The sequence below is a fragment of the Lynx rufus genome, unplaced genomic scaffold (assembly GCF_022079265.1).
Source record: "Lynx rufus isolate CCGP_SWC_20201006 ecotype Redwood Valley unplaced genomic scaffold, mLynRuf1.p SCAF_4, whole genome shotgun sequence".
NCBI classification, from domain to species: domain Eukaryota; kingdom Metazoa; phylum Chordata; class Mammalia; order Carnivora; family Felidae; genus Lynx; species Lynx rufus.
The window spans coordinates 25,250,926-25,264,191 of record NW_025814856.1 but is presented as its reverse complement, the minus strand read 5'-3'; the positions used below and the strand labels follow the sequence as shown (position 1 = coordinate 25,264,191).

General features: G+C 38.4%; 1 protein-coding gene across 24 annotated transcripts in view; it reads right to left on the bottom strand.

Annotated features, from left to right (window-relative positions):
- Nucleotides 1-13,042, bottom strand: part of SLMAP (sarcolemma associated protein) — a 151,201-nt gene extending 138,159 nt beyond the window's left edge. For all 24 annotated transcript variants that reach the window (XM_047097612.1, XM_047097626.1, XM_047097634.1 and 21 more), the window contains exon 1: nt 12,328-13,042. In XM_047097612.1, coding sequence (XP_046953568.1) covers nt 12,328-12,525 — 198 coding nt within the window. In that variant the 5' untranslated portion in view covers nt 12,526-13,042. The remainder of the gene's footprint in view (nt 1-12,327) is intronic.
- Nucleotides 13,043-13,266: the final 224 nt, after the last annotated feature.

Below are 13,266 nucleotides of genomic sequence, written 5' to 3'. Positions count from 1 at the left end.
CCAGAAAACACCATTCTCTGTTAGGCTTTTCTGCCTCAAACACATACTATTCCCTTGGGCTGGAAAGCCCTGCCCTTTTTTTTTTAAGATCTTATTTTTAAGTAATCTCTACACCCAATGTAGGGTTTGAATTTACAACCCCGAGATCAAGAGTCCCACGCTCTACCGAGCCAGCCAGGTGCCCTCAGAATGCCCTGCTCTTTCTTTTATCCAGCTAGCAAAACCCTACTCACTCTTCAAACAGCAACGTAAAACAACTTTCTCTATGAAGTCCTCTTCCTTCCTTCCACATTTTCTGCCCCCAGTCTTGGGGGAAGGAACACATCACTCCCTTAGCTACTCAGAAACAATGATTAACAAATATTTCTATTGTTAGACTTATTTGTATTATATTTTTCAGTGCTACTTACTGGGCACTATACCACAATGCAAGCATTAAACAGTCAGATACTTGTTAAAGAATAGAAATGCATAATGGTCACAATCTAAGTTCAACTATAAGTGAATAATTTATTCTAGTCAAGACAACATCATTCATTCTAATAATCTTTTATCCACCCTCTATATGTCTGCATACCCAAAAGATTCACTGATGACATTCCTATGTTTACTGCAGCGTTATTTACAATAGCCAAGATATGGAAGCAACCCAAGTGTCCACTTGACAGATGAATAAAGAAGATGTAGTGTGTATACACACATACATACACATACACACACACACACACACACACACGCACGCACACAGTGGAATACTCAGCCATAAAAAAAAAAAAGAGATTTTGCCATCTGTGACAACATGGATAGACCTAGAGGGTATTTTGCTAAGTGAAATAAGCCAGATAGAGAAAGACAAATAGTACATGATTCCACCTACATGTGGAACCAAAAAAAAAAAAACCAAAATAAATGAATAAACAAACAAATAAAAAGCAAAAACAGACCCATATATACAGAGAGCAAACTGATGGTTGCCAGAGGGGAGGAATGTGGAGGGATGGGCAAAATGGATGAAGAGGAGTGAGAGATACAAGCTTCCAGTTATGGAATGAATAGTCACGCAGATAAAAGGTACAGCATAGGGAACATGGTATTGTAACAGCATTGTATGGTGTTGTATGGTGACAGATGGTAATAGGAACACTTGTGTTCAGCATAGCACAATATATAGAGCAGTAAAATCACTATGTTGTACACCTGAAACTAATGTAACACTGTATGTCAACTATACTTCAATTAAAAAAAAGATTCACTGGTAAATAAATTACCTTCGCTTCCCAGATTCAGACTGGAGCTTTTAAACTGTATCTTTCCACCATTTCCCAACTCCCACATTAAGACCTTGATACTACAACTCGTCAGTAATATCAGAACTGTGCATATTAATAAACATTTCAATATTGGAAACCCTCTCCATCTACTAAAGTTTTTAGAACAAACGTCTACCAATAAGGTACACTAAGGAAGTAGTGACAAATATTAAGCTACATGGCACTTCAAAAGCAGCTCTGCTAATCCCACCCACATTTGAACAGTTGTTCTGCACTCTTCTACTTCCTACACCATAATCTGTTTTCACTAAGCTATTACTCCATCTAACATTCTTTTTTTTTAGAAGAGCTTTTTTGAGATATAATTCATACGCCACACAATTCACTGATTTAAAGTGTACATTTCGGAGTGGTGCAACCATCACCGCAATCAATTTCATAACATTTTCGTCATCTCAAAAAGAAACCCATACCATTTTGCAGTCACTCTCTGTATTAGTCAGGGTTCTTAAGAGAAACAGGACCAATAAATAGGATGTGTGTATATAAACAGAGAGATTTATTTCAAAGAATGGGTTCATGTGACTGTGTGGACTGTCAGGTCTGAAATCTGCAGGGCAGGCCAGCAGGCTAGAGACACAGGGAAGAGTTGCTATTGCAGTCTTGAGTATGATGGTTCTATGAAGGCAGAATTCCTTCAGAAGAACCTCAGTTTTTTCTCTTAAGGGCTTCAACTAACTGAATGAGGCCAACCCACATTCTGAAGGATAATCTGCTTTACTCAATATCTACTGATTTAAATGCTAATCACATTTTAAAAGTACCTTCACAGCAACATCTAGACTGGTATTTGACTAAAAACTGGAAACTGTGGCCTAGCCAAGGTGACATATAAAATTAACCATCACACTCCCTGTTACTCCCAAACCCTGGCAACCACTAATCTACTTTCTCTCTACGGAATTGCCTATCCTACACATTTCATACAAATAGAATACAACATGTGGCCTTTTGTGTCCAGCTTCTTTCACTTAACATAGTGTTTCCAAGGTTCATCGATGCTGTACTATGTAGAAGTACATAATTCCACTTTATTGTTGAGTAACATTCCATTACATGGTATACCACATTTTATTTATCCATTCATCAGTTGATGGTAAATTTGGGTTCTTCCCACTTTTTTTTATTATTATGAATAATGCTACTATGAACATTCATACAAGTTTTTGTATGGACATATGCTTTCATTACTCTTGGGTATATACATAGGAGTAGAATTGCTAGGTTAGATGGCAACTCTATAACATTCCATTTTACCATGCAAACTGTTTGAAAAAATTCAAAACTAAAAATTTTGTTTACTCTACAAGCATAACTACCATTCCTATACTGGTTACATACAGCATGATCTTGTTTTCCAGCCCTTAATTTTTGAAACAGAACGAACTTTATAACTAGCATCTAATACTATAGTTAATATTTCAAGAAACAATAAAAAAACAAAATAGTCATTTTTTCTGTAATAGATTTACTTATGGGGGGGTCATACATACGTATATACACACACATTCTATTTAAATTTTTTTTAATGTTTATTTTATTCATTTCTGAGACAGAGACAGAGAATGAGTGGGGGAGGGACAGAGAGAGAGAGAGGGAGACACAGAATCAGAAGCAGGCTCCAGGCTCTGAGCTGTCAGCACAGAGCCCAACGCAGGGCTCGAACTCACAAACCGTGAGATCATGACCTGAGCCGAAGTCAGTCACTCAACCGACTGAGCCACCCAGGCGTGCCCCCACACACATTCTATTTAAAACACAACCTCCTGGGACGCCTGGGTGGCTCAGTCAGTTGGGCATCTAACCTCGACTCAGGTCATGATCTCGCAGTTCACAGGTTCAAGCCCCGCATCAGGCTCTGGGCTGACAGCTCGGAGCATGGAGCCGGCTTCAGATTCTGTATCTCCCTGTCCCTTTGCCCCTCCCCTGCTCACGCTCTCTCTCTTTCTCAAAAATAAATAAACATTGAAAAAAAAATGTTTTAATAAATAAAACACAACCTCCAAACATACTAAACTTAGAAATTATCTGATGTAAAAAAAAAAAAAAAAAGTATCATTTTTTTTGTTTATTATAGTATCCGAACAGTGATACTCCAGTATCCTTACACATAAAGAGTTGTTTTTATTCAATCTGTAAAATATTAAGTGATTAATAAATACTGTTTGAGGAACTAATCTTCAATTAAAACTCTAAACTGATGGGGGCACTTGGGTGACTCAGTCAGTTAAGTGTCCAACTTCAGTTCAGGTCATGACCTCAAGGTTCGTGGGTTCAAGCCCCACATCAGGCTCTGTGCTGACAACTCGGAGCCTGGAGCCTGCTTCAGATTTGGTGTCTCCCTCTCTCTCTGCCCCTCCCCCCCAAAAAAATAAACATTAAAAAAAAAAATACTAAGCTGATTTACTATCAAAATATCTAAGAGTTAATAGACAATAAGGTTTTTATTTAATGCATTTTTTTTCTTTTGATCTGTTTTTCACTAACAGGCTGGTGATGAGATTAATGATGAAGAGTGCTGAGGTAGCAAGCAACAGAGTGGTCGAAAGTGCGCATTCTACAATCAGATGACTGGGGTCTGAATCCTGACTCTACTACCATCTTTGTTACCCTGAACAAATTCCTTCACCTCTCTGAACCTCAGTTTTCTCATCTGTAAACAGGATGATAATACTACCTACTTCAGAAGTTTGTTGTGAGGATTAAATGAGATAATACATATAACTCTTAGCACACCACTTGGTAAATACTCAATAAATGATAGCTATCACTTTTACAGAAGTCTGGATGCTGGTCAGAACTCAGAGCATATTAACATATTTCAGATAAGCCTACCACAATTCACTTAATATCATCAGCTAAAAAGTACATTTTAAAAAAACATTTCTTTTGAGAGAGTGCACGTGCGCATGGGTAGAAGAAAGATGGGTGGTAGGGAGTCCCAAGCAGGCTCCATGAGCCCGACACGGGGCTAGATCCCATAAACCATGAGATCATGACCTGAGCCAAAATCAAGAGTCAGAAGCTTAACTGACTGAGCCACCTATAGGTGTCCCAAAAGTATATTTTAAATTATCACCCAATCACTTATGAAAAAAAGTAACAGAAAACTATGTTTCTTTACCTACATACCCAAGTAGGTAAATACACAGAAAAAAGTTTTGAAAATTACATACCAAACTAATAATAACAGTTACTTCTGTAGTAGGGAAGGAGGATGGGAGGTACCTATGTTCAGGAGGACATATATATTCTCTATATAGATTCCAATTGCTTGAATTTTTGAGAATGTATTCCTGATATTTGCAGAAGTAAAAAGTAAGAAGTAACAGCTTAAAAGTCCATATTGGAAATTCATTCTGCTTGGCTCAGCCAGAAAAAATCAGTAGTTATAAATGTAGACAAACCTATAAGCCTGAAAGTACTGACAAAACCTTAATACAAGTAAATAAGAAAACAAAGTTTCTTACAGCTTTAAATTAAAATCTAACCCAGATTAAATAATTGGCAAAGAATACAGTACTAATCACCAAAAACTTCCATGTTTTCAAATGCCTATACAAACTTTTCAACTTTTCTTCTTTATACCTATCAGCCACACTCCTTAAGGATAAAAGATTTACATGGGAGGCAAGTTTTTCCAAGGCTGTTTCAGTTATTTGCATAAACACCCAAATCCAAATCAGTTGCCTGAATGCAAACCTAAGAGAAAATATATTTACTGCTGGAAGTAATAGAGGTATGTTTAAAAAATACTAGCTGACTCAGAGAAATAATTAACTCAGGTTCACACAGTCTTTGAAAGTCTTGTCATATGATACGATTTCAGTTATGCTCCCAGAAAATTATAACTTAGCCTATTTTTCAAGAGAGCAAAAGGCAAATTTTCATTATAATAACTGTTCAGTCCATAAGATAGTTTAGAATAAATGTCTAGCAGTTGGCTTTCATTTCGGGGGGGCTGAGGGGAGTAGAGCAGAATTTAGATTCTGGTCCCAACTCCCATAGTTACTAATAGATGACCTTGTACCAGTAACCTCTAAACATCCAACTCCTTTAGGATAAAATGCACCCAGCCTGTAGCTGCTCTACCTACCTCCTAGATATGTGTAAGAGGGTTACACATATCAAGTGAAATAAGAAAGTACTCTGACTGTAAAATCCTTAAAACAAAAGTAGTATTTTGCATGAGAATGGATATGTATGTAATACCTCAAAATTAATATCACCAAACACAAGATTATCTATGGTCCCAAAACGCTTAGCAAAGCATCTTGCACACTGCAAATTCTCAATAAGGAATGATTTATACAAAGACTACCTATTGGTAATTGAGTCCATGATCTCAAATTAAGAACTAACTCAAATGACCTTCTGCCCTTTGACCCCCCTCAGGGTTTGTGGAAGTACAGACTGCTCCATTGTTCAGACATCACTCATTCAAACATTTGTGTAGTGCCTATCCCCTTGTTCTCAAGAGCTCACATCTGGCAGGGCAACAGCACATTTGCATTATAGTTATTTTGTTGTCTGTGTCCCATAATGAAATTATATACAAAGTTCTATGGAAGTATAAAGGAAGCAGCAATTAATTCTTTAGTCAGTGGGAGTTAGGGAAGGTTTCACATTGGAACTGGGCCTCGAGGGATGAAGGGGAAAGGTCATTCTGGAAGACAAAACAGCAAAAAAGGCACTTGTTCTAGGAACAGTGAGCACTGTCACACAGCTACTGCACAGAGTTTGGGGCAAAGGGAAAAAAAGAGTAAGAGAAGATGGAGCTGGAAAAAGGAGAAATGAGAGAGATTTTGAATGGGTTTGTACATCAAGTTAAAAATTAACAGGGCAACAATTAAGACTTTTGAGGAGACTTGGAAACTGTTCATTCATTTGTAGTGGCAGAGAGAGAAGCACCAGCAGGAGAATCCTTAGAACATTTCCGCAGCTAACAAATGCCATCATTTTTCTTGATTTAAGTAACTGACATACATTAAGAACCAATCTCAGTCTTTTCACTTAAAAGTCTAAATGACAGACACTCTCCTCCCTATTTACCAAAGAGAATAGATACTAAGCTCTAACGTAAATACCACTTGAAAAAAACAAATAGGAGCCTGAGAAGGCAAAGAGTAGATTCAACCTAAGAAGTAAAGTCAAATACCTAAGCAGGAAAAAAAAGAAAAAAAAAAAGGTTTAAAGTATATACACCACCCATATTTTTAACAGCTTGAATAGATAAAATGTTTCATTAATTTTCCACTATTGTGAAAAGTGTGAAATGAATCTGTGTTTTGGATATACAACTTGGCCTTCTAAACATGTTTACATCAACGTGTCTTAAACATAACATTGGTTGATTATGACGCTTTCTCACAAAAACCAGCACCTCTTAATGACATTTTTACTTCTATCAACAAAAAAATCTGGTAAAGCAATACACAAACAAATAAAATCAATGATCTGATATTTTCCAAAAGCTGAGGCCAGGATCTCTGCTGTCATATTTAGATGCGGGGAAGAAGAAATTATCTTGGCTATCAAATTCTGGAGATTCTTCTCTTTCAATGGCTTCCTTGCAATGTCCTTGGAATGTGACATCTCATACCTGCTTTTATGCCTTTACTTCAGTAATTCTTCTCACCCAAAACTCCTCCTGGTATTTACATCCGTTATTTACATCTGCCTTACTTTAAGTCCTAAGATCTATCTCAGATTGTATCTCATCCATGAATCATCCCTAAAATCTCCAGAACTTACAGAACCTCTCTTTTTGCTCAAGTCCTAATAGGCAAGATAATATATTTGTCTTTTCTCACTTTCTGGCATTTAATCATTTTTATTCCTACTGTGAACCTGGTCTATGCCCTTACAAAATGACATCATATCTAAACTGTTACAAAGCCTTGGAATAGCAGAGAAGTTAAGAGCTTGGGTTCTAGACTCTCTAGAGTTAAGAGTCCAAATGCCTACATTCGAATCCTGGCTCTACCATTTAATAGCTATGTGAATTTAGGCAAATTAATCTAATCTAATCTTTCTGTGCCTTAATTTCCTCAAAGGTTAATATGGGAAAAATAAGCACCTATCTTAAATAGTTATTTAAGGATTAACTGTTAACATGTAAAGCAGTTAGAACAGGACATGGTACATAGTTAGTGCACAACAAGTGTTAATTAAGCAGTTACCCATTTGCCCTTGCTCCAGGCCTCCCTACATATTGTTGTTGTATCACTTTTAAATGGTGGTTCTGTTATGTCAGCGCACAGAACTTTCCCTGGTCTCCCATAGTGCATGGATCCATGCCCTTGGTAATTAAGGTACTCCACAACTATCTACTCAGCTTCAGTTACTCAGCATCTACTTTATACAAAATAAAAGACAGATATAAGGCAGACACACCCTCTGTTTCATGGTCTGACAACTAAGTATAAAAAAGAGATACAAACATAAAACATCACACAGAATGGATGTTCACCCATAGCTACTCTCCAAAAACACTCTCGAATCCAACAAAATCGATTTCATCAGTGATGGGAAGATGTCAAACTCAAAATTATCTGCTTTTGTCTCTTTTATTTTACTCTCATCTCCTCAAAACACACAAAAACCACCCAAAAAAGGATACCTTTTCTTAGTGTGTAACTATCCACCCCTATTTTAAAGTCGAATTAAAACACCATCACTCTTGCCATTTAAACTTATTTAATACTATCTTGTCTCAATCAACTATTCTCAAAGTGTATAGTCACCCTCTCTATCTAAAACATAGGTTCCTAGAAAGAAGGAGTGACAATCTCTTCCCAGTTTTTGTCGTTTTCTTCCCTCTCATCACTGTGCCCTCCACTAAAACAGATCATGATAGAACAGGTGCTCAAAAATATGCATAGAATTTAAGTAAAAAAGTGAAACTGGAAGTAGAATACTCCTACTACTACCACTTGTTACTAATTACTAAGTAAACTAGAGTAAGAGTGGAAATAGACTACCGTATCAACCACTAGACTATCACTTATCCATAAAGCCTCAAAGCAAGTGGGACCACCGAAATCAGGAGGTAGTCCACTCACTATCCCTTCTATGTAACCACCACATGGAGAGATTTGCTTCTTCAGTGGTACCTTGGAACAATGGAAGGATTAAAAACATTCCATTATCTGCCATCTTATTTCAAGAGCCTGACCTCCAAAAAGAAGTGAAGGATGTACACAGGGCCAGCATCCAAGCAGGGCAAAAACCAACTGCTACACCCCTAAGTAGATGATTTGGGAAAACTTATTAAATTCCACTTTGTCACAAAGCTGTTGCCCTCCAACAAGCAGGTTTTAAGTACCATAACACATTCCACACACTTAGCATTAAAAAAGTATCACCTAGGGGCATCTGGGTGGCTCAGTCGATTAAGTGACCTATACTCGATTTCGGCTCAGGTCACGATCTCACAGTTCATGGGATTGAGCCCAACATCAGGCTCACACACTCTCTCTCAAAATACATAAATAAATAAACATTTTTTTTAAAAAGCGTCACCTAGATTTCCATATGCCTATGTTTTCCAAATTTTCTTTTTTTAAAAAAAAAATTTTTTTTAATGTTTATTTTTGAGACAGGGAGAGACAGCATGAACAGGGGAGGGTCAGAGAGAGAGGGAGACACAGAATCTGAAACAGGCTCCAGGCTCTGAGCTGTCAGCACAGAGCCTGACGCGGGGCTCGAACGCGCGGACCACGAGATCATGACCTGAGCCGAAGTCGGATGCTTAACCGACTGAGCCACCCAGGGGCCCCTGTTTTCCAAATTTTCTACAACGAACATGTATTACTTGAATAATCAGAAAGCTTCGTGTTTATTGCTTCTTCCAGCTCTTTATTTTTGAGAGAGAGAGAGAGAGAGCATGCAGGGAGGGGCAGAGAGAAAGGGAAAGAAACCGAATCCCAACTAGGCCCCGCACTGTCAGCACCAAGCGTGATGCAGGGCTCAAACCTACAAACAGTGAGATCATGATCTGAGCCAAAATCAAGAGTCAGATGCTTAACCGACTGAGCCACCCAAATGCCCCATTACTTCCTCCAGCTTTTCACGGGTCTCCTTTAATGGCCAGTGCCAAATGCAAAAGTCACAAGGTAAAAGTCAACCGAAGGGCATATTACTCCAATTTTCCACCTCCGGGGAAAGTGCCAATTTGAACAAAGTTCTCAACTTCATTTGTTTCAATTTTAAAAATTATCTCTACATATGCCATCACCTGAAAGAAAAACAATTGTCATTACCTTCCTAAGACTCCACAGCAATACAGCAAATTGCAAAGAGCTGCCTAAATGGTTCCCTGTTTCCCCACCTTAAACACCCTCCTCCCTAAGTACTGATCTCTTAATAAGGACCCGAAAAGGTGCTCAGTAATTTACATGATTATCTCAATCCTCAAAACAATAGTAGGTACCATTATTATCCCCAGGAGACAAAACTAAAGTTTGAAGACGTTTGAAAAATAAAAACTTGGGGGTGCCTGGGTGACTCAGTTGGTTAAACATCTGACTCTTGATTCTGGCTCAGGTCATGATCTCACGGTTTGAGAGTTCGAGCCCCATGTCAGGCTCTGTGCTGACAGCATGGAGTCTGCTTAAAATTCTCTCTCTCTTCCCTTTCCCAGCTCATGTTCGTTCTCGTTCTCTCCCTTTCTCACTCTCTCTCTCTTCCCCCCAAAAAAATAAAATAAAATAAAATAAAATAAAATAAAATAAAATAAAATAAAATAAAATAAAATAAAATAAAATAAAATAAAAATACAAACTTGCCTAAGGTGATGCTTGCAGGAGGGGATTCTGGTGTTGTACAAAGAAATTTGCTGGGAATATATATTAGGCTCAGTGACTTTTGTTAGGAGAAATCCTCAAACAGGAAATTTCACACATAGAAAACAATAAGTAATATTTGGTCGAACTATGGGTTTTCTTTGGACTTGTGTATCTCAGGATATCTGGCACATAATAGGTGCTCAATAAAAACATGTCTGTTCAAACCTAAAATTTAAATAATTCATAAAACAATTTGATCACATGGCAAAATCCGACAGGCTATTTGTTTTAACTGAATTAGTTTGTACAACAATCAATAATTATATCTATGCCTAAAGTAATGACTTCATGTCCTGAAGTGTTTCTAGCTAAAGCAGAAAAAAAGTGAAAATGGAAATAAGCTATACATCTTTTAAAGTTTTTTCTAATTACAAATTCCATTAAAAATGTTAACGTCATCTCAATTTATACAATATCCTTAGCCATCTTAAAATAACCTATTGTGAGGGTTTTAGTATAGCCATGAAACACACTGTTCATATAACCACTATTTTCTAAATAAGTAATAGAAAAAATCTGAGTCTCCTTTGAATAGTGTATCAAAGAAGGTGCATTTGCAGATTATGTACTTTAAGGAAACCTGTTATCTGATTAAGTTGGACCTTAGCTTAGACAAAAAGGTAAAGCTGATTAAGTTAGGACACTAGCAGTTAACTGATGTTTGAATTTGATAGCTGGAAAGATGAGTTTTGTGAACACTCACTTTAAATGCTTATGGGTAATCCATGAAGTCTTTTAGGCATCCAAATTTTAGTTTCCAGGGAGAAAAAAAGGGTCTGTTCCATAGGTAAATGAACATCTGGTGTTATACAGAAAAATTAACATATTTTTCAGTTCTCATCCTACACACAGAGTAGGGCATAGGTATTATGCAAGCACAATCTTTTCCTCCTTTCTTTAAAAAATGATTTATATAATAATTCCTTAATTCAGTAGCAACAGAAATAATGTTTTCTCTTTTTTTTTTGTTTTGTTTTGTTTTGTTTTTTAGGCTCAGGCTTCTTTCATTTCAAAACCCTACTCTTCAAGACTTAAATTCTTCTTTTAAAAAAAGACCTAATCATTTAACTCAGAGAGAGCAAAAAGTCAGGAGGTGAAACCCAAGGTATTCCTATTAGTCTTACATAACTTACTCTAAGTTGGAACTGATACAATAGCTTAACTAAAACCTGAGGTATAAGGACAAAAATCAGTTCTTTAGTATATTCTCCACACACATAAAGAGTTTTAAAAATTAAAAGGGCCTTATTTTTTTTTTTGCATTCTTAAAATATAAGCACCCACTACAGAATAAATTAGGGCACCAATATAAAATGCAAAAGAGTCACACTTAAAATAAAGAGCATTAAATTCATCCTATCACATCGAGGTAATGCAATTGACAGAACTGGGAAATAATTTCAAATAAATTAATTTCTTAACACTGATTTTTAAAAATCACTTCTGTAAGCACGCATTAAGTATTTTTTATAAGTTCTTGCAGGGAACATCAAAAAGTGATTTTCAAAAGCAATATATGTATGTTCATCCATCTTGCAAACAAAACTGAAAATGTAAAGTTACAGTTATTAGTGCTTAAATGAAATTGGCTTTTAAAATTGCAAATTACTCATTCATGGGTAAATATGTATCAAATCTTTCAAAAATGTAAATTTACACAAACAACTGTCCTTACTAGGAAGACCCTGATCTGCACTCAATTAAAAGCTATGTGTTAACTACATCTCACCACTGAGACACCTGAGCCTCAGTGTAATACCAGCCACAGATTCCCTGCATTGCTTTGGAAACTGCTGCTTGCTTACTAAAGCACTGAACCGCAAATTCGCCTTTCTAAAAAGACTGGAAGCAAGAAGCCAAGTTTCACTATCTAGTTTTCCGAAATGAATTAGGGTTTGGGATTTCACTGGGAATGACCACATTATCAAGATGCCATCGCCCTCCCGAGGCATTTAATTACAGTACCTTCTCTGTTTCCATTCAACCACCTCAACTAAACTTCCAATAGAATCAGACACACAAAAAGTTGCTTCCATGGCCTTGCTGAAAGTCTCCTCTGGGTGCAACGCTGGGATCCTGCATATATTACGCAGAAAGGGCAAAGGGAAACGAAAAGTAAAGATTGTTAGATAACGTGGTGACATTACCTTGCCCGTCTTGTGATCAAACCAGACGAGAGCGTGGTTCCTTGACAGTACTTTGCAATCAAAGGTAGCATTATTCTGAGCTGGTCGACAGCGGGCCACGGAGCGGCCGATTTTAATAGGTTCGTCCAGGTAGACATGGCGCTCCTGAAATGGATGCGAGTTCGGGCGGCAAGTGAAGATGGCCAAGGCTGACGGCATCGAGGACAGACTGGGGTGTCTCTCCTACCAAGGGACAAAGAGGAGTTCCACCGGATCCGGACTGCCCTTCACAAGCTTATACCCCTATCCCCCCCAAAATTTTAAATTAAAACAAACTGCGCATTGTCTAAGCATAACCAGTGAACATCAACAACTCTTCACTTGAGTGGGAAGACAAGCCAGCGCAAGCCCCATCACCTCCTTTAAAACCCAGCAGCGCCCTGATCAGACAAAGTCCCCGACTGGCAGCTTTCAGTCCATCCTCTTCCCTGGGAAGAAAAGGCTCAAACATCGGTCAGCTCCGGCTAAGAAAACTCCTGGAAGACAGTTCAGGGACTGGAGGTATCCAAGCAGATGAGTCACACACCAATTCTTGTGTTTTGTTTGGGATCGCGGCCGCTTTTCCCCCTCGGTGGCGGAAATGTTGCAGCACTGCAGCATGAAGGAAGGGTCGGTTCCGTGCGGCCAGGAAGGTCCTTTTGGGCCGAAGGAAGGTGTAGCCGAGCACCTCTGGGCAGCCACCGCCCGTCTTCGAGGGCCTCGAGAGTGGAAGGGCAGGGGCGAGGGGGTCGCTGAGGGGGTCTAGACGGCCAGCGGGACAGTCTGCATTGCTCTTGCTGCACGGAGGCCACCCGGGAGGTGGCACGGGGTCCCTGGCACGAGCCGAGGCAGCGGTGGCTGGGGTCCTTGGCGCGAGGAACGGGGACAGGCAGAGGCGCGGGCAGCGGCCGAGTGGGGACT